General features: G+C 47.4%; 1 protein-coding gene and 1 pseudogene across 1 annotated transcript; both read right to left on the bottom strand.

The window, feature by feature from the left end:
* Nucleotides 1-3,846: 3,846 nt before the first annotated feature.
* Nucleotides 3,847-7,078, bottom strand: LOC117849868 (protein NRT1/ PTR FAMILY 3.1). The gene is made up of 3 exons (XM_034731583.2): nucleotides 6,732-7,078; nucleotides 5,402-6,206; nucleotides 3,847-4,992 (listed from the first exon to the last, which is right to left on the bottom strand). The coding sequence occupies exons 1-3, from the start codon at nucleotides 6,823-6,825 to the stop codon at nucleotides 4,083-4,085; spliced, it is 1,809 nt and encodes a 602-aa protein (XP_034587474.1). The 5' UTR covers nucleotides 6,826-7,078; the 3' UTR covers nucleotides 3,847-4,082.
* Nucleotides 7,079-19,637: 12,559 nt separating this feature from the next.
* On the bottom strand, nucleotides 19,638-21,921 carry LOC117850375 (protein NRT1/ PTR FAMILY 3.1-like; annotated as a pseudogene).
* Nucleotides 21,922-22,501: the final 580 nt, after the last annotated feature.

Genomic DNA, 22,501 nt, shown 5'->3' with positions numbered 1-22,501 from the left:
TACACAACTCAAGCACTTGATGCTGTGTGAATTTTTCTAAGAGAGCTCCTCTGTCCTGTTCTGGTCTGATCTTTGGAAAGAGCTTGCCCCCTCTTTGACATACCCAGAACTCTTCTCTTTGGTAATGACAAGTTCATCACAGTCAAAGCAGCTGTAAGCAGAACAACATTCATTCACAACTTCCATCTCCCTCTCTCCACACAAGCACACCAGCAACTTCAAGTTCTACAAGATAGAATTCAAAATTCATCATGGGATGATGGAAATGATCAATGGTCATACATTTATGGTAACACTGCTTATGACGCAACCAAAGCGTACAAGATGATTATTGGGCACAAGGTAGTCCATCCAGCTTTCAGATGGATTTGGAGATCCAAATGCCAAACACAAGGTCTTCTTTTGGCTTCTGATTCAAGATAGGTTAAGCACTAGGGATCCGCTCAGACGCAAAACCATAATCCTTGATTCATACACATGTGAACTCTGCATCTTACAAAGGCTGGAAATAGTAGCTCATCTTTTTGCCCAATGTAATTTCACCAAAGCTTGCTGGGCGTCATTGGGGTCTCAGTTCCCACCACAAGACCTCTCTTGCAGATCTTTAATCTCATCAAAGGAAGGTTGGCCGTTCCATTCTTCATGGAGATCATTATTTTGATGTCATGGAGCATTTGGATGACAAGAAATGATTGGCTTTTCAACAATGTTGACCCATCGGTTGGAGCCTGCAAGAGGAAGTTCATGTCTGAATTCTCCTTGTTGTAGCATAGAGCTAAACCAAGCTTGATCCCTACCATGATTGTCTGGCTTCAATCACTCTAATTCTTCTGCAGTTGCGTCTGCTATCTGCTCCTCTTTTTCCATTTCTCGGCTTTGTTCTTTTTAAGTAGATGATGTTCTCTTAGTTGCCTTCCCTTCTCCTTTTTCTTGTACTCGTGCTCAACCTTTATTTCTAATATATATTCAGTAGGGGCAAGCCCCTACCGTTCATTCAAAAAAATCTGACTCAGTCAAGTTCATTTTGTTTTGTTGACAAAGCACAGTGACTAAGGTGATATGGTGCTGAACCTTGATCATACTGGACAGTTTGTTGTGTGCAAGATCACGATTCACGAATGGATCTTACCTGGTGGCAGGTCGCTTAGGCACAAGGTATGTATTGCAAGGATCGATGTTAAGTTATTTTAAGCTGTTGTGATGGGCATGTGTTGTAGAATCTATGATGTCTTTGAATGCCTACAGTTATTTATCAGTTCCTTCTGGAATGGCAAAACCAAGAACTTCATGATGCTAAAATTTTGTATGGGTCTCAATTCAATGAGTAACATTGGTTTTGAGCAACAAAAATCTTTACAGCAAGCAAAGCATAGGAATTTATACACCATTTTGCAGTTCTGTGATACCACTTAATACTGCGCTGCATTATTAGCAATCTTGAATTCTTCACAGAAAACCATTTACTGCTTGTGGTACTGACAGAGCAAATTGCATAAAATGGCTTCCAGGTAACAAAGGTCAAAGAAAATAGAGCTGGGATATGTACATCAAACGTATGAAAGCTACGCAGTTTTGGAGGACAGGTGCAAATTCTTCGCATGGTTTATGGTCAGAGTTTAGCAGTGAACAAGCATGAATGTAGATGGTGGCTGCGTAGCACATCATGCCGGCTTTGTGAAAGATGGTGGCATAGGTTATCCTTTTTTCTGCTTCTTATGCATCATGGTTTGGTGCTTGCAGATTGTGGTGTCGTATGCTTCCTACGTTCCAAATTACTATTCATTTTGATTTTACTAGATACATACGTTTTATTATGCATATAGATTATGTCTAGGTACATAGCAAATGTTACGTACCTAGAAAGCCAAAACGAATAGTAATTTGGGATAGACGAAGTAATTCTCTACACCACACAGATCATGACCATCCCGCCAACTGTTAGAAAGGTGGCTGACGCATAGCGTAATTTCAAGGGTAAATGAAAGAGCTTAAAAGATTTAGTTGTTGCATTCATCTACATATGTTAAAATATTATGTCAGAGAAGAACAAAAGGATCTTTGGAATATCTTGCAGTTCAACAAGTTACCTGTCATATCAAAGATGACGTGGATGCTACCAAAACGAAGAACGCATTTACTGCTGCAAAATGTGGATGTCTTTTTTTTTTGAAAGACCTACAGAATGTGGATGTCAAAGATATCCGAACTTAGGCCCTGTTTAAAACAGCGTTTTAGTCCCGTCACATTAAATATTTAGATACTAATTAGGAGTATTAAATATAGGTTAATTACAAAATCAATTGTATAAATGAAGGCTAATTCGCGAGATGAATCTATTAAGCCTAATAGTCCATGATTTGACCATGTGATGCTACGGTAAATATATGCTAATTATGAATTAATTAGGCTTAATAGATTTATCTCGCGAATTAGCCACGGCTTATGCAATTATTTTTATAATTAGTTCACATTTAGTCCTTATAATTAGTATCCAAACATCCGATGTGACCCGAACTAAAAATTAGTCCATGGATCCCAACCCCCCTTACCTTTTGTTGTTTCTTTTGTATCAGTAGCTTTAAGTTCTTGTCTGTGGTTGTGGTTGCTTTGAACTTTAACCAATCCAGAAAACGTTTGTTGAGCTTCCTTCTGAAATAGGCAGAGCTGCTGCTTTCACTTAAAAAAATAAAATTCTCAATAAGGCCAAAACAGAGTTTTCTAAATTTGGCACTTGAAATTTCCTAATTGGCTGGAGGATTCTAACCCGCTTTGGGTGACATCCGCCGTCGATCTTGTGAGATTCAATTCCCGTTCCATTCTCTCGTGTCTCCTTACCGATATTTTCTTGTTCACAATAATTGGTTTATGATGTTGTCAGGAGCATCTCCATCAACAACGTTGTCTGTCTTGCTTCTTGGGAGCCACCCCAAGCATTACCATTCTACGCTTCAAATTGAATTCTCGGATAGGAAATTCGACCTTTATGTTGATAGTTCTTCAGGTTACAGTTTGAATTGTGAACAATTTTGGGGGAAATTGGGGGACGAGAGGTGGTTTCAAGAGGATGAGATGGTAATGTCTGATAGCTGAGAAACTGATGGACACCCGTGGAAACGCCACTTGCCGTCGTATTATGTACTCCCTCCGTTCCAAATTGTAAGTCATTCTAAAAATGCAGAGTTAAAGTATCTTAAGTTTGATCAAATTTATAACATTTATGATGTCAACTAAGTATCATTAGATTATTTATCAATTATATTTTCATAGTATATCTATTTGATGTCATAAATCTTTATATTTTTCTCTATAATTTTAGTCAAACTTGAGATGCTTTGACTCTCCAAAATTCTTAGAATGACTTACAATTTGGGACGGAGTGAGCATGTAGCATCTTGTTAAGCATATCTGTCCTTTAGAAGATTTTCTTGGTAACATCCGTCAAAATTCAAAAACTGATGGTTATTACGATATGACAAAGAAAGCACTGCATAGTATGATGTTCTTAGCATATGCATGCATTGTGACCGACTTTGTCTATTTGTATTCTAGCTCTAATGATTCGGTCCCACACTCTCACGTACGCGATTACGTGTAGATGATCCAATAATCATAAAAAATAGCACAGCAGGACACAGGGCTGTTGTCTGTGTGCGAGTTCACATTATCATGGTTCCAAGTGATTAGTCAGTTGTCACCCCTACTGCCAAAACACACAATTTCTGCAATGGAGAAACACTCTTTTCATCATTTTATTAAAGAAAATAAGATATTCTCTGGCGCCTCTTTGGTTGACCTGGCTGATGGTTATATTGTGTACCGTGTAGATCTTGTGATAAAAGTGAGCAGTGATCCAGACACAATACATATATTAAATTAATGCAACGGTCTCCCTTTTGGCTGCATGATCACGATCATGATCGTCACACTTGCTTGTATCTTCCTGTGACACTATGCTCACAGGTCACAGTTCTAGCTCCAAGACACTAATCCTTGTATAACTAGCTTTCTAATGCTTGTGCATGTGCAGGTGATTAACTAGTTATTAACAACATCCAGTCTAGTTAACTGTCCTCTAATTATCCTTACACCATCCCATTGGCGCGGCGTCCGCCATTTTTCTGGACAGAGGAGAGCTCACACTCCTTGTCATGGTCACCGTGTTCATCCGCCACCTCCAGCGGCTTCGTGGTGTAGAAATGGAAGCAGATGAGGAAGTAGCCGAAGTTGAGCAGCATGATGCAGGTGACGAGCCAGTAGTAGTTGTCGATCCTGCCCCGGTTGATGTTGTCCTGGAGCCAATCGCCGCGGCCGCGCGTGGCGCGCTGCACCGCCGTGACGAGCACGGTGCCCATGTAGTTGCCGATGGAGCCGGCCAACCAGAAGAGCGCGACGGCGCTGCTGCGCATGCTCTCGGGCGCCTGGTCGTACAGGAACTCCATGAGCGCCACCGACGAGAAGGCGTCGCCGATGCCGTGGACGGCGAACTGCGGCACCAGCCAGAACACGCTGAGGGGCACGACGGCGGCCGGGTTGTCGAGGAGCCCGTGCCGGGCCGCGGCGTCGCGGCGCTTGGTCTCCACGAGCGCGGCCGAGGCGACGCTGAGGATGGAGATGGCCAGCCCGATGCCCATGCGCTGGAAGTAGGTGATCCCGGACGGCAGGCCCGTGACGCGGCGCGCCAGGGGCACGAACACGCGGTCGTAGAACGCCAGGGTCACGAGCATGGCGGCGGTCGAGAAGATGGACAGGGTCGCCGGCGGGAACTGGAAGTGGGGCCCCATGTGGCGGTCCATGGTGCGCGCCTGCATGATGGTGAAGGTGTAGTTGTGCGAGCCGGCGGTGGCGAGCATGATGCCGGCGGACCAGATGGGCAGCAGGCGGACGAGGGACTTGAGCTCCTCCACGCGGTGCACCGTCGACAGGCGCCACGGGTTCGGCTGCCCGGAGGCGGAGATGTCCCCCGGCGTCACTATGGCTGCCCGGTCGAAGAACCTTCGTTCATATACAGATGAACAGTTCAGAAATCAATACCTCAATGCATGATTCTCATCTCAAAGTTAATTACTAGTTAGTGCATGTCTAAGCGTAAAATGTTTCCTAAAAAATCATACTGAGCTGTGAGCATAGCTAGGAATCTAGAGTACAAAGAAATGTGAAAAGGAGGTGATTTTAAATCAGTGCCACGGTCTTGCTTTAGGCTTAGCGGTTGCCTTCCCTTTGTGAACTGATAATGTAACCACCACAAAAAGTTGCCGACAGGTCTATCACCATTCAGGCACGCAGGCATCAGCGTAAAACACATCACGTGCACGTTATCTTACGGCCCAATTATGGGGGTGAAAAAGCGCACATCAAAAACATACGCGCGGAGCACGGCAGATCAAAAGGAATGGAGGCTTACGTGAGCTGGTTGGTGTGCAGCAGCCTGCCGTTGGTGGAGATGAGCGCGTCGAGCTCCTTGTCCTGGTACAGCATGCGGGGGTCCTCCGGCACGGCCACGTTCCGCTTGTTGAACGCGGCGGCGGCGACCTGCACGAGCCGCGTGAACGGGCTGCCCCCGGGCTTGAGCAGCACGTAGAGCGGGTACCCGACCACGAACACCACGATGGAGACGAACATGGCGACGGCCGGGATCCCGAATCCCCAGCCCCAGCCCACGTTCTCCTGGATGTACACCACCACCGTGAGCGCCAGCAGCACGGCGAACCCCATGGTGAAGAAGTAGAGGTTGAAGTAGCGCCGCTTCCGCTCCGCCGCCGCCTTGGCGGCCTCGGCGCTGTCCTGCTGCTTCTGCTCCTCGAACTGGTCGGCGCCGAACGCCACGACGCAGGGACGGATCCCGCCGGAGCCCAGCGACGTGCACAGCAGGGAGAGGTACAGCACGGCGAGCTGCCGCCCGGAGGCGCGCAGGCACGGGGTGGCCGGCGGAGAGCACGGCGGCGGGCGCAGCGAAGGCAGGAGCGCGGACACCACGAGGCCGACCATGCCGACCTGGTAGATCGCGGAGCCGGCGATGATGGTCCAGAAGCGGCCGGCGAAGGAGTCGGCGGCGAGAGCGCCCAGGATGGGCGTGAGCGCGGACGTGCCGCCGAAGTTGGTCAGCGTGTTGGACGCTTCCACCATCGGCAGGTGCAGCTGCTGGGTCAGGTACGTGATCAGGTTGGCGCTGAAGCCGGCCATGGCGAACCGATCGCAGACCTCGCTTGCTGCAATGGATAAGCACCATCAGAAAATCACCAAACCAAGAAGGCAAGAACTAATCTGTCGCAACGCCGTCAAGATTGGTCTATCTTGGTTCACCAACTCATTCCGTATCATCAAATTTACCGTCATTACTACGAACGCCGTGACAATTGGACGAGGAGGTGATAAAAAAAACGAAGGAGTGCCCATTTAGAATACAAGAACTATGAAAAACAATACGCAAAAAATGAAACAAAGAAGACAAGCATACTGGGAACGGCAAGGCCGTGAATCCAGATTTCCAAGAACAGGAAGTCGTACGCATTCGTGCAACGAAAGCATATTAAATTGTGAGCCCGGCTAAGCAGAGCTTGTAATCTTCGCTAGATGTGTACAGCTATCTTTGGACTGAATCAGTCACCGACCAAAATGCAAAACAACATCCATCTATCCAGGTTACTTTCTTAACTGTTTGTGCAGAACCCGGCCCACATATTGCTGCATAACGTTGATGCAAGCTAAGTATGGTACTCGATCGATCGACTCACCTAGTATAAGCGGCATGGTCCTGAAGCCTCCCTTCTTCCTCCTACCCTGCTCCCCATCTGCATTCCTATCCACTGCCGGCGTATTGGTCGCCATGGCAGGCAGCAGAGAGCTAGCCTGAGAGAACTCGCTCAAGTTACTCTGGTGGGTGAGTGAGGCGCTGGGGGTGCTCAAGCAGCGCAGGCCTTGAGATCGACCGTGACCTTCACATGCCCCTACATGTGATGCGAGGACGGAGCAACATATATATAGACGCCGCAGAGCCAGGAGAAGACAAACATCTCAGCGGTGCCCGAGGGGCAAGGGAGACGATGCTACTCCATAGTTCAATTCAGACCAGAACTACGACTGCATTTTCTTCCTTTTCTTTTTCGAGGAACTAAGTGCACGATTGGTCGGATTAGATTTACTATCTGATCCGAGGATTACCTAGGAAATCAACTTTGTGGTCTGGTCAGTGTTTGCGCACCCAGCTAGGCCTTTTCTTGTCATATTTAGTGATGGAAAGATGCTTCCATTGTTAAATTAGGGACTAATCGTCACTATCTTACAATTACTTGCTCCGGTCACAAATAACTGTCATTTTGAGTTACATGCAGCACGTTCATACTTTAGTTGTCAATTTCTCTTTAAATATTTCAAACTAACTTTTGTAAATGATACAGCTAGATTTATATTAAAAATCAGTTTCAAAATTTAATAATTTTGACATTGCGTACTATTTATCAGTAGTCAGACTATTGTCTCGATGATCATATTACAGTTTAAATGATAGTTATTTATGTCTAGAGGGAGTACTAAGGTCTGATTGGATCGTCTAAAACTAATTTTTAATTGGACTAAAGTTTAGTTGGCTAAAAGTGAGCCAACACTTTTATATGACTAAAGTTTAGCTACCTTGTTTTGATCCTAGGACTAAAAGATAACTAAGAGATATATAAAATCCATGTTACTCTTGCTTTGGGGAGAGAAGAGAGAAAGGGGGAGAGATGGGTTGGTGGGGGTGGGCAAAAGTGACTTTTGCTACATGTTAGCTCGAATTAGTTGGTTTTGGTGGACTAATGAACTAAATTTTAGTGTGGATGCAACTAAAATTAGTTCACCTTTTAGTCCACATGTTTGGAGTCCCTAGAGCTATTTTTTAGCCAACTAAAGTTTAGTTGGGGTCTCCAGATAGGACCTAAATATTAGAGACTCCTTTAGAGCTTTAGGTTAATCCCTAGAGAGATCATATAAATTCTAAAAATATAAATAAAACATTAGACCTTCAATTTGATGGATTCTAAAAATCATCCCATTCTATTAATTACTATTACTAATTGGAGACTTCTTTTAACACCTACACTAGTTATTAGATGAAACACGTGATAAAAAAGAGATATACTTTAGATATTCTCGTGGGATAAAGCATACTCCCTCCGTCCCAAAAAAATAAGTCATCGAGGAATTTTTAGGACAGATTAATAAGAAGATAAAATGACCTCAATTGCCCCTATTTATTAGCCATATGTAACTCTAATTGAATGCTACATGACCACATGCACACACACCAAATTGAGTATAATGACTTATTTTTAGGATAAATTTTAAATCGCAGAATGGCTTGTTTTATGGGATGGAGGGAGTATTTTATTAGTGTATTTCCTAATGGTAGACTGACATTGTATAGCAATTATACCTTATCTATTTCCCCGATGCCTACATTTGGAATCTTAAAGAAGTTAAACCAAAGTATCTCTAATACATGCTTGTATATTAACCACCTCTATTGTTGAAAAAACAATCAACTAAAATACCTCCATTACCTACTTCTAATTTCCAATTATCCCATATTAACCTAAAGAACATTGATGAAATCTAAATTACTTGCATATATGATTATTAAAAAATAACCAAAAATCTAAATACTTGCTTCTAAATGGTCCACATAAAGCACAATAAAAAAGTTACTTAAAGTGACACTATCTTGCATTGTTCTATACGCTTTTCCCTTACACACGGATTTAATTTCCTTACTCAATTATTTGTGTGGTATAGTGCAAAAATATTATCCATTATCTAAAAATGTTGTATAGTGCAGAGACCAAGCTAAAAAAAATAGAAGAGCTTCTTTTAGGTCCTTGGGAGGTACCAATTTGTACTTCTAGATACCTCCCGAAGACCGCGAAATAAGCCAAATAGAAAGTAAATAGATGCTATGGATGGCAACATGTATATCACGAACATCATGAATATGAAGAAAAACCAAGAAAATAACTTCACATAAGATTCATATTCAGTAGAGAAATATAGTAATACAACATGATCAATATATGTATATCAGCCTCAATTATACCTTAAATAATAGGCATTCTAAGAGGTTTTTCATGTATTTTTAAAAATAAACAATACTTGACTAAACCTCTGGTGGACATGTTCAAAAAAACTAAAACAACAAAGTGTGCTAGGATAGTAGTTGATACTAAAGGATGTTTGATCTGAGGGATGGAGCAGTCCATCATCTCACTACTCACTTCTTGTTTAGTTTCTGTAATGAAGTGGGTTAATTCATCACCACCTGGTCCCTCACAAAATAATGATTAGTATAAGCATGAGAAATAGGGTTATCCCACCTATAGAATGGGCTCATGATGAACCACCTTACGTATGACTAAGATGAGGTGGTTTCTCAAACCAAACACCTCGTAGAAGTTTGAAGTGAGTTATATATTCTGGTTCATAGTGTTTGATAGGTAAGCAACGTGCATCCGTGATACTTTCGGGCTTCGGCAAGGATCGGAGCGAGTATACGTGAGATTTTAGCCTAGTTGGACACATATAGAAAGTAAAGCGGATTTTTGGCTTGGGTGTTCCGTTGCTATCTTTTTGGCCGGGTTCTTTAAGCGGATTCTATTGTGCTAGCTAGTTGATTGTTTTATCGAATTAGAAACAGAGCTTCCAGAATGCTCTCGATATGCCAGTGTAAATTGCTTGTCTAAACTCGAGAGGTGCCTTTTTTCTAAACCACCTTTGGTAGAGTTGTAGACCATACTATGCAGGGTGCACAGAAAAGTAACGCAGAATGCCTCGCAGTGTGTCAGGTGGAGTTTACCTGTGCACCGTAAAGTAAAAATAGGTCAGAAAAGCAGCATCGAGCCAGGAACCCAGGACAAGCCAATCGAGCTCTGCCGGCCTGAGCATGGAGTATCACTCAAGCCGGGGTCGTTCCATCATCCACGTGGGTGCTGTCACGGCCATCGCCGGCCCGAACGGAGCTCCCCCGCTAGGTGCTGGCTAGACACGTTCGTCCTCCAACCCATCCCTGTCATTCGTTCCGTCTCCACGTCGGCTGAACAGCCGACGGCGCCTGCCAGTTCCCTTTTCCGGGCATGGCTGAGCTGACACCGCCCGAAAGCGCATCCCATCCTGGAGGGTCTCGCGGAGACGAAGGCTAGAAGCGGGTACAGTGACCGGAACCGAACCGGAACGCGTCCATCAGCCGCGCCGGGAAACGAAGCCAAGTGGATGTTGGCCGGTGGGATGCGCGGCCGCAACGTTGCCATCTGCGATGAGGCAGTGCCACGGGGAAGAGTGTGGTGGACTGGTGGTGCTCGGGTTCGTGACTGGCTAGGCTGTGTGAACTGTGCACAGGACACAACAGATCATGGCCTCATGGCTAACGTGCCATCTCTGTGCACAGCCACTTGATCGATGGAGTCCTACATTTGATATGATCTGTGTTCTCGAGAGGACGAAGAAGGCTGCAGCAATAGCTACGAACGCAATTAGTCATGAGGACTGAAATCTTCAAAACGGAACATGAACTCTACTCTGCCTAAGGGCCAAACTTTAGCCTCTGTCACATCGGAAGCATTGCAGAGTGCAGACTGGCACTTATCTCCTCACAGTCGCAGCAATGCCCACTTACTTGTCAATTCGTGGTACAGTGGTGCCAGCTGAACTGCCGGCTGTCGTTCCTAATTTCATGATATGCTGGGGTTACATCTGAAACAAAAAAAAACTCGAGCATGACGGGCAGTCACTTCCCACCAGTCCACAGAAATCTCATGCAGGACCGAAACACTGCTTCGCATACAGTAACTCGAATGATAGAATTTTTTACATTAGGGAAAAATATCTAGTCTTGAACATTAAACTCCAAAGATAGTCCACAACCACAAAGAGATACATGAGTACTTAGACTCCAAGCAACACTAAAATAAGAAAGAAAAAACTAACAAATAAAGCTAGAAAGACTACGCTTCCAACTTCTTCTAAGCTCTCGCTTCAACCTTATTTTGTTCATTGTGCAGCTACAAAACTCATTACATCTGCTGTTTTCTTAGAAACTTCAGATGATAATATCGTCCTGCTTACTCCCAAATACTTCATGACGATCTCTTGTCGTGTAGACACCGTACTGAGTCGATCTCTACCACAAACTCCAGCAATCTCACTTGAAGCGCCAGAAAAACAAACAAACTGGGCAACGTCTTCCCTCCAAAGCTGATCCTAGTATCGCCATCCCAAGGATTCCAAAGCGACGCCCAACAGGAAAGCAGCGTCAAGATGCCACCACCGCCGCCCGAACCAACAAGTCAGTTCCACGGTTTTCACCTAGAAAAATCCCTGGGCGTTGAGGTCCTCACGGCAACACCTTCAAGAAGGGACATGATGCACCATGGCACCATCGTTACCGGCAACGGTCGAAGACCGAGCATGGCTTTCGTCCGAAAACCTGCAAAACCTGATGACCACCCACCTCTGCCATCCGCCGTCCTAGTCACGCCATAGCAGGTCACCAAATGCCCCAGTCCGAAAAGCCTGCCGACCGCCACCTTCGCCATGAAGCAAACCACCGCCCGCCATACTGACCGTCATGGGTAGGTAGATCAAGTCACAGCATGCCAGAGTGGGGCACGGCGGAGCCAGATCGGCCGCCCAAAGCCCCTTCCCGACCGCCACCGCCGCCAAAGCACGCCGAGAGGGAGGAAGACCGGGCGATTAGCCCCACCGCTGCCTTTCTTATGCCTGTATGAGCTCCGACAGCTCGCAGAGCGGCAGTGAGCGGGGTGGAGCTGGATCCGACACAAAGCCACATCCGGCCGCCGGCGCCGCCACCACGCCCGTGCGCATCCATTGTCGCGCCGCTTCCTTCCTCCGTGCTGCCGCAGCCACTCCGCATGGCCGACCACTGGGGCATATTCACCCGCACGCAACCGCGTCAGGCCACCGCAGGACCGCCGCCACGCGGTGCCACCATGGCCACTGCACACTGTGCCCCGCCTAGATCTGGTGCGCGCGTCCAGGCCTCTCGGTGAAAGACTCTGCCGCCACCATCCTAAGGAGCCGCACAAACTTCTGGCAGGTTTCCTTCGGCGACGGCGAGGGTGAGAGGAGGGGGGAGGGGGTGGCGGCGGCTAGAGTTTGGGTCACCGCCTGAGTCACCCGAGGGGGGTGGGGAGGGGGGATACGGGGGCCGCTTTTTCCACTCGTGAGCTAGCCACTCCGAATGATAGATGGCTCTGCACTCAACACAACAGGTCATCGAGATTCCAACTTGAGGGGCTCAAAAGTCGTTCTCAGTTAGATTCAGAAAAGAAGGCATCGCTCTCACACTTGAATCTGATGCTGAATCACGCTTTCGCCCGCAACAATACATGAAAACCATGGCATGGAACCTAATCATGAAAACATGTCTGAACTCCCAAGCAGCGGCGTAAATATGCCGTCCTCAACTCAATTGGATTCTCATTTAATTTCTTGTTTGTCTTCGCCCTGCTAATTTTGTAGATGATGACAAGGAGCCAGGGATCTTGGTTACGAGGTACCAACGGCGCCAGGACACTGTAAAAATATACTTCCAGAATTTGTGTGACTAACAACAGCAAGCTGCAGATTGTTTATTGGCGCCTGTGCCATATGGTTCTGCTCGTAAGCTCTATTGGTCCTTCAAAGAAAAGACTGATAAGCTCGATTGCTCGTATCCACACTACACTCACACTGATGGAAAAGGTCACATGTGCCGACATCACTAAAATGCAATGAGAAAGAGAGAGAGGGGGAGGAGATGCTAATGATCGCAGTATGACAAGATTGACCAACTCAGCACCACGAGCAAAAGGATATAGGGAGCGATGGAGACTAGAGGTTCTAAATCTGATAACAGCTCCGAGGGTTCGTTTTGATAGAGTTCCATATAATTTTAATTTTTTATGGAAGCTGATTCTCTGAAAGTGATTCTTTTTTATTCTCTAGTATAAACTCATGTAAATCACTTCACAAAATTAGGAGAAACTACTTTTTTCCGCTCACAGCCTCTTAGTTCATTTCAGAGAATCACTCCACAGAATCAGCACAAAATCACTTCTCTTTGAAAAACTGTTTGACAGAGTTTCTGCTGGAATCAGCAAATAATCAGCTCTGAGAGCTCTGCAAAACACACCTGAATCTAATAGCTCCAAGACCCGTTGCCATGTCGAATCATTATTAGACGTCTGAAGACTGAACCTAGCTAGTTCCAAACTTCTGTTTGCTCTGTACTGTAACTATTTCTGCTTGTTTCGCCATCAGCCCCCATGATCGACTCGGATGTTGCAGCCAACCACACGGTGCTAGACAAATCAGTCTTCGTTGCGCATTCACACCAGCAAAGTGGAGTAGAAGCTTTAAGAGTGCACCAGCCATCTGTTGGCCTCGAAATTTGAAAGGTTTCTTGGAAGCGAGCAGTGCGCGCCTAGCGGGAACAATTTGGGATGCAATTCTTCTCCTTTCTCTCGTCTGCCGATCCAGTCACAAATCCACTGAATTTTGTGTGGTGTCTATCGAGCTTAAGTGCTTGACCTGCCAACAGGCTCCCAGTCAGGTTTTGGTTTGTTACCCATACCGCATTGGAACTGTTGCAAGCCAAGTGGCCATTTTGCCTCCTCCAATAGTTGCATATGAGTTAGCTCGTAGAATATTTTCTCATATTTTAATAGGAGAGAGAAGAATTATCCTTGATTAAGAGATAGTCTTATGCACGTACTTCAAAATTACATGAGAATGACGTGTGAGATCATTCATATTATAAACTATATGCTAAGAGCCAGATCATTGAAAGGATTGTCTCTGGAGTGGGCTAGTAGCTTATATCATTGGAGGAGGCCTTAGGTTGGCCGCTTGTGCCATCATGGTCGTCAGAGAACCGGACCTTTTGTCTTGTCCGGCCGTCCGGCCTACCAGGCTTCCAGGTAGAAGACGAGGATGGGCATCACTCATGCGGCGGCTATCTCATGATCCCGTCCAGATTTAATGGTGTGACAAATCTTATCTCGCGTCTTAATGAACCCAAACATGGTATCTTATTCTAGTGGCAGCATTATATTATCAACCGATCTTGACATGAATTGTGGTCTGAGTACCACAAATCTTGCAATCATTCACCATTGATGCAGAGACGTATAATCGATGGAGGTCCTGAGCGCACGCCCAAAATTCCTGTCAAAGGCAGTGTGCTGCTTGCTACTAGCAGTCAGTGTGCGTCACGGAAGGTGCGCGACAGCGACAACGGGATACCGGCAGGAAGGCTGGCACGCTGGTCCAGTCCCAACAACACGTCTCCTGTCATCCCGATCCCGCCGGTCCCGGCGTTTCCCGTTCACAAATCACGAGCTCGCTCTCTCAATCAATCATCAGAACCGGACACGCGCGCCTACTTCGCTTTACAAGTGTACAGGGCGAGCGACCGAGCGTGGCGTCGCGTCGATCCGTGCGCCGGCGGCCGGCGCGGTGCGTGCTGGTGGTCTGGTCTCCGGTGTGGTGCTCTGGTCCCATCCACGATCCAGTATCCGGACACCCGGACCCTTCCTGCTCGTTCGGGCCCGGCGCGGCCGCGGACGTGGCGGATTCGAGGCGCGCACGGGCTCGGTTGGCCCCGGCTTCGGGCCGCAGAAGGGACGGGTGGCTCCCGTGCGCTGCTGCGCCCGGTGCCCGGCGCCCGTGCGTTGCGTGGCGGTTGTCGCGCGCCGGGTCGAGATCGAGGAGAGGGGTCGAGGGGACGACGGGGCGGTGCACGCTCGAATCCTCCGCGCCTTGACCGCGAAAAAGAAAACAGGACGGCGGCCGGCGGCGGCGAAGATGCTGCGCGACGGTGTCGCTGAAGGCCTTGAGCTGGAGGCCGCGCTGGCGGCCGAATCAGCATCGCGGCTGCGGGAAGCGGTTGCCTCCATGGATGGGTTCCTCGATACGGACGTCGACTCGCTACCACTTCTCACCATGGAGCTCATCGGCGATGGGTCAATCCTCACTCCCAATCCATCCAGGCTGAACAAGGTGGCCTTCTATACCTTCTTGTTTCATTGTTTTCCATTCTATTTTTCCATGTCTGTTGCTTATTTCTCGGATTGATTCAGCTTTGAACCCTAGCTCAGATTCAGTTTCTGCTACCCTGTGATCTGTGTGCTTGCTATAGTGTGGTTCGATTCCTTTTGAATTTACTAGCAATGTTGGTGTGGGATTCTGATATAGCAACTCCCAGTGGCTTTAAGTAACAGATTTGGTTGTTTAAGTCATCTATCAAACAGGTTATCCAAAGTAATAGGTTACATTATTTTCTTTAAAAATTTCTCTGTGGTTTCTTTTCTTTCTGTTTGAGCCACATATTTCCATGCCTTATGCTGGCAGTTTAGCTGTCGTATGAATCAATATCTTTTGGCTTTGTGCTACTGTGTCATAGGAAGATACAAATTTGACATATCTGTAGCTATCTGTGCAAACACTCCTTTCACATAGGCCGACTATCTGTGTAAAAACTGGGTTGGCAGCTATATTTGGGACATGCTAGCATCTCAATTTGAGCAATCTGGATTGTGTCCAGCTGATAATTGTTGTCATCTTTTAATCTACCTAGATCTATTTCAGGATGGTGAAGACCAATCTTTGGAGGTACCTGCTGCAAGACCCTTTGAAGATAGCAGTGAGAGATTGAATAGGTTAATTGCTATGCAGAAAAGGTTATCAGAAGCAACTAGGGAAGCATTGCCAACTCAAGTGAGAAAGAGAATAAGACTAACTTTAGCAGTTAATACATCAAATGTTCAGTCAGCTAGCTCTCCTACTCCAGTTTCTCCTGTTCACAAGAGAAATAAAAGAACCGGTTCAAAAAATCACTTGTTTGGAAGCATTTCGGGATTAAGAGGTCAACATCCTATTGCGACATGCAGAAGTTTGTTAAAATTAGCTTGTGGAACTGAAACGATGAGTATCAATGCTGAAGTCTGTGCTAGTGAATGGTTCAGGCTACTAAAGTCTGCTGCTAGTGTCTGTTGAAACGCTAAATTAGTATAACTACGTCATACACAATTCTTTTCTTTTGGAACTGATAGTGTGGAACTGCTATGTGGAATTATCTGCTAAAAGTAAGCATGCTATCTAGGTTAAGAAGTTCATGACAGGCTCTTTTTTCTTTGCTAGTTTGGTAACAGGCTCTTTTTTCTTTGCTAGTTTGGTAACAGTTTTCTTTACAATGATATTTTGGAAGTATATCTTCATGGCAGCATTCTTTTTCTAGAAGCATGTCACATATCATTTATTTAGCATGCAATGAATGGTCTTCAAACTATTCTCTATTTCAGGTTATACTGGATGATTTTGAATACTAAAAAAAAGGAAGGAGGGAGGCGGGAGAGATAAAAACTTTAGCAGTTAGTAAATATGGCAGTGTGTTTGCTGCAGCTGTAATGCAGGTGCCCAAGTATTGCTGCAGAGACATATCACAAATGGTACTGATGTTTATGGTTTTCCTTGGCAAATCTTATAGTATCTTAGATAATTTCTATAGTAATTGTACTGCTTTTGGCAATAGAATCCGATATGCTGACTTGCAGGTTCAGACTTCAGAATTTTAGATCGTGACAGTTGATACCCCTTTGTTACTCTTGGGTGATTAGTTTTGCAAATGCTGTGTGTTAGCAGTAGCAGCGTTGTATCGGTGATTTTGGTTCTTCACTTAACCTGCGTACACATAACCTCAAATATTTGTTCGACGACCTCGTCCTCAGTTACCCCAGAGCGCACGAAACCTGCGTAAACTTTAGCAGTTACCCAGAGCGCACGAAACCTGCGTAAACCATCAAACCAACCAGCCCAACCCGCACCGGTGTGCTTCCAAAAACTGTCAGCAACCCATGCAAGACCAGGCCGCCCCGGACCAGCGACTGTCTCTTGGGTTGGTTTGGAAACAAACCAAAAACCGGCTAAACCGGACCATGAACAGGGTGATTGACCGCACGGTGCGGCGCGCGCGCGCGGACGCGAGGGAACGTCGCTGTCGCCGGCCGGGTCGCGCTCGCGGATCGCGCGCGGGGCTCGTGCGCCCGGGCGGGAGGAGAAGGACAAAACTGGTGGCGTCCTGCGTGACCTCATCGCCGGGTCCGTGCTCGCGGCGCAGGCAGGCGGCGGGTCCCGGCACCGGCAGCAGCGGTGGCCTTTTTATCTGGCTGTGCGGCCTGTGTGCCGGGCGCGGATCGCGTCGACTGGCCGGACGTGCCCGGACACGCGCTGTTGCCGTGATCTCGTCGCTGGTGCGCCGGGTGTTGGGGAAGTGGGGCATGCCAAATCCTGTAGTACGTGGTTGGGGGGAGGGATGGGATGCCGAAAGGGCTTCCTTTTGAAAGGCTCTTTATTTGGAGATCAGAACAGAACCGTGCTCCACTTGAGCAACTGCCTTGATATGTTTGGCGCGTGCCTGACGAACACTCTGGCGGTTTTCGGCACTGGTGATATGTCATGTCAGCATTATACAAACATGAAACACCTGGCTGCCGAGTGCCGAGTACGTAGCACGAGTAGTTCCATTCACTAGTGTCGGATAGTATGCAAGGCGTGTCATGCACCCAAGGATAAGGAGCGCTAAAACCGTGCGATTGCAAAGGGGTCTCGAATAATAGTTGGTTCAAGGAATCAAATCTAGCTGTTCATCTGCACATTGCGATATCATTAGACAACATATCAACCTAGTGGAATAACGTGTCGGTGGTTCGAGTGTTTGTAAGAATGGATCATCAATGTTAGTGTGAGCGAAGAAATTACATGACTAGGGGATAAAATTGCTCAATCATAAGAAATAGTCTCCTCTATAGTGATAGCTCTGGTTAGAGAAACAATAATATATGGCTGTAAACAAGTTGCAAATTGAATTTAATTTTAGGAAGGAGATTGCTATGGTTTTCCGCTGGACAAAGAAAAAAGATACTTCATGCACATTGAAGAATGGATAGAGAACCTTATATATTATTTCTAATTTTACGTGTTTCCTTCTTTGTTACTTGATTCCCTTTGTATGTTTGTTCCTTTTGGACTTCTCTTTTTAATATATAATCATTATACATAAAAAAAGGTATGCCAAATTTTAGCCAGTGACAAGAAAAATCCAAGCTATTCTAAGGATTGACAGAATTAGCATGGTAACTTTAGGTTCGAATTCAGATAAAAAAAATAGGCTTGGTCGTTTGAAAAAAGAAATATGGATAGGAAGTTAATAAAAGACTTTCAAATCCAAATAATGTACAATGCAAGCTGGCCCATCTTTTTACCAGCCCAGGGCTTTCCGTGGATTGGGCACGGCCCTCTTAGGATTTCAGGCCATGTCTCTCTGTGCAATAATATGGGCCGTCGCGGACCGACTAAACCAGCCCTGATTGTGTCTGTCTCTTTTGCTATCCAACGTAAGACTCAAACGAGAATATTGCTGAACCGATGATGGCAACTGTGCATGCAGCGCAAGTGATTCTACAGCAGTAGCACTTGCTAGCTCTTGCAGTCTGGCACCATGTGGATTCTCCTTGCTAGCCTGGGCTTGGACTCAAGAAGAAGAACATTTGACTAGCTGAAAGCGACTCCTAGTCCTAAACAATTGTATATTTGTATAATGGATTCGCATTTTCTTGTATATTTGTATAATGTAGTACGATCTGAACCCACTGCAGGCTGCACCGTTGGGTTGCTCATCTTTGGCTCCCGCGCCTCGCTGTCCCCAACGTGTGCCACGCCTGTCGCCGGGTTCGTTCACTGACTACCGATGCTTGGGCCTTTGGAGCCTAGACTATATGCTGCCACTTGATGATATTGATATTTCGTCAGTATATGCTGCTCCTTATTTTATCCCTCAATCTGTGCCCCCCGTGCTCCTACGGTACTTCTAATTTGTACCTTATCTGATATTGAAAGTCGAAAGTAAGGCCTGTTTGTTATTGAAATTTTAAAAATATATCTTGAATCAAAGTCTATTTTTCTCCATCTGAGCATACGGTGGATACATATGGTATACGGAATCACCATTTGGAATCCCTCAGTAAAACATAAGATGAAAAAAATAACTGTCCTAATCAGGTACGGTAGCGTCAAATACTGAAAACAATTTTCAGTAGTGTCAGCAAAAAACTATAGCAATACGATAACGAGGAAACCATTCCAGAATGGCATGTTCTCGACATGATAACCATGTTTCTTCCTCTTATCTCCGGGCAGCTTCAACAGTTCACTTCAATCTTGGGTAAACAACTACTTCTTGCAATCATGACATGCCCCCCCCCCCCCCCCCCCCCCCCAAAAAAAAAAAAAAAAACACATCCACTGGCAAGGATTCAGAAGTCATAATACATTATCCTATTTTCCAAGTGATTTTTCAGTTGTTACTTGTGACCCTACTCTCCTAAAATGAACAATTTCGGCTGCGCAACGGTCAGGACAGTTTTCAACGCTACTGACTAGAAAAACAATTTCCACTACGCCCACATGCTATTTTAATTATAGAAAATATCCTCTGGCTCTATCTTTGAGCTGGTTCTCTACTGGACATGGTCAAATATATACACGAGTGTTATGTTTGCTTTGAACCGCATGCATGCATGATCAATATTATCACTTGGATTTTACTGTGACAGTATTACTTACAAAGGTAAAAACACTATCCCTTCAAAGAACTTGTAATCCTTGTGGCATGAACAGCTGGATAACTATGTATTAACAACATTCAAACAGATGAATTACGGAGTACGTTATAACAATCCAAATCAATTTTATGCCATGCCGACGCCATTGCCAGCACCATTTTTCTGTGGAGAATGGAGCTCGTCGCCCTCCTTATCGCGATGATCGCCGGGTTGTGCTTCAGCCAGCTCCAGTGGCTTCAAGGTGTAGAAATAGAAGCAGCAAAGGTAGTGGCCCAAGTTGAGCACCATGATGAAGGTGATGAGCCAGTAGTAGTTGTTGATCCTGCCCCGGTTGATGTTGTCCTGGAGCCAGTCTCCGTGGCCTCGCGTGGCGCGCTGCACCACCGTGACGAGCACCGTGCTCAGGTAGCTCCCGAATGAGCCGCAGAGCCAGAACAAGGCGACGGCCGTGGAGCGCATGCTCTCGGGCGACTGGTCGTACAGGAACTCCATCTGCCCCACCGACGCGAAGGCGTCGGCGATGCCGTGGATGGTGTACAGCGGCACCAGCCAGAACACGCTCATCGGGACGATGGCCTTGGGGGTGTCCAGGAGCCCGTGGGCGGCCGCGGTGCCGCGGCGCCTGGTCTCGACGAGCGCGGCCGCGCCGACGCCGAAGATGGCGATGGTCAGCCCGATGCCCATGCGCTGGAAGTAGGTGACCCCGGACGGCAGGCCTGTGACGCGCCGCGCCAGGGGAACGAACACGCGGTCGTAGAGGATGATGCTCACGAGCGTGGTCCCGGTGGTGAAGATGGACAGGGTCGCCGGCGGGATCTCCACGTTCCGGGTGATGCGGCGCTCCATGGTGCGCGCCTGCATGATGGTGAAGGAGCCGTTGTGCGAGCCGGCGGCGGCGAGGATGATGCCGGCCGACCAGATGGGCAGCAAGCGGGCGACGGACTTGAGCTCCTCCACGCGGTGCACCGTCGACAGGCGCCACAGCTTCGGCCGCCCGGAGTCGGAGACGTCACCCGGTGTCACGATCGCCGCCCGGTCCAAGAACCTAGCTTGACGCACATTATTGCAGATGTCAGAAAAATGTCCCAGTGTGAGCACAGCCTTCGTGCACGCAGAAAAAGAAAATGCGAGACATGTCACGTGCACGCAGCATGCTGCCTACTTGAGCTTGTCAGTATGCAGGAACCGGCCTTTGGTGGAGATGAGGGCATCGAGCTCCTTGTCCTGGTACAGCATGTTTCTGTCCTCCGGCACGGCGGCGTTGCGCTTCCTGAACGCGGCGGCGAGGATTTGCGCCTGCCTCGTGAACGGGCTGCCCCCGGGTTTGGCCCGGACGTATAGCGGGTACGCGACCACGAACTCGACGATGGAGACGAACATGCTGATGGCCGGGATGCCGAACCCCCAGCCCCACCCGACGTGATCCTGGATGTACACCACCAGCGTCAGCGCCAGCAGCGTCGCCGACCCCATGGTGAAGAAGTAGACATTGAAGTAGCGCCGCTTCCGGTTGGCCCAGGCCTCCGCGCCCTGCTGGTCGAACTGGTCGGCGTCGAACGCCACGACGCTGGCCGGATCCCGCCGGTGCCGAGGCACATGCACAGCTTGGAGATGTACAGCACGGCGAGGTGGCCCCCGGAGGGGCGCTGGCACGCGTCCGGGTTGAGAGCGTTGCACGGCGGCGGCCGGAGCGAAAGGACGACCGCGGACAGGACGAGGCCCATAATGCCGATCAGGTAGAAGATCGAGCCGGCGACGATGCTCCAGAAGCGGCCGATGTAGGAGTCGGCGAAGAAGGCGCCGAGGACGACAGTGAGGCTGGTGGTGCCGCCGAAGTTGGTGAGCGTGTTCGACGCGTCCACCAGCGTCATGTTCAGCTGCTGCGTCAGGTACGAGATCAGATTGGCGTTGAAGCCGGCCGTGGCGAACTTGTCGCAGATCTCGTTTGCTGCAACGGGCAGCCGGACAGGTGATTCATGTGACCGTCAGCAATACAGCATCCAAAATGTTCGGAATCCGGAAGACGGCTAATGTTTGATGATGCAAGTTCAACAGATACGCTGTACTCACCCATGATGAATGGCAGGGTCTTGTAGCCTCCCTGCTTCCATCTCTTCTGGTGCTGCTCTCCATTTCCTTCCCTTTCCGCCGTTACAGTCGCCATGGCTGCAGCCTGCAGAGAACCCAGTCCTCCCAGCTACAGTAACTGAGGCGTTGATGATGTTCAGCTGTTCAAGCAGAACAAGCCATATGCTACCGTAACCAACACGTGCCCCTACATGTGCTGTGACCTGCTGTGAGGATGGAGCCATGTTTTTGTAACTTATAAGCACGCCGAGCCAGCAGCATGTGAAAGAGCTTCAGAGGCGCAATGTGGTGGAACGGCAGGGCCCCAAACTTAGAGCTCCTGGCCGATTACGTGTTAATTATTATGGTTACCAAAACGCCTGGCACCGGTGGCTTACATAGGCTCCATCCCTAGAGAACCGGCTGTGGTTTGTTACAGCAAACTCTATCTAATCTATTCTGGAAGATTCACCACAGCCGCATAAGTCTAGGAACAGCAAAGGGATAAATACAAAATATATCTTTACATTTAACACTCCCCCTCAATCTAAACTTCTCAAGTTGAGATTCTTCTTAAACATCTCTAATTGTCTTACCGGCAATGGTTTTGTGAAGCCATCAGCAACTTGATCTCTTGTAGATATAAACTCAATGTCAAGTAATCTTCTTGCTACCCTTTCTCGCACAAAATGATAATCCACTTCTATATGTTTTGTCCTAGCATGAAAAACTGGGTTAGCAGAGAGATACTTAGCTCCAATATTATCACACCATAATTTGGCAGCTCTGGGCGC

This window comes from Setaria viridis, chromosome 3, assembly GCF_005286985.2.
Source record: "Setaria viridis chromosome 3, Setaria_viridis_v4.0, whole genome shotgun sequence".
NCBI lineage: Eukaryota > Viridiplantae > Streptophyta > Magnoliopsida > Poales > Poaceae > Setaria > Setaria viridis.
This window is presented reverse-complemented; position numbering and strand designations above follow the sequence as displayed.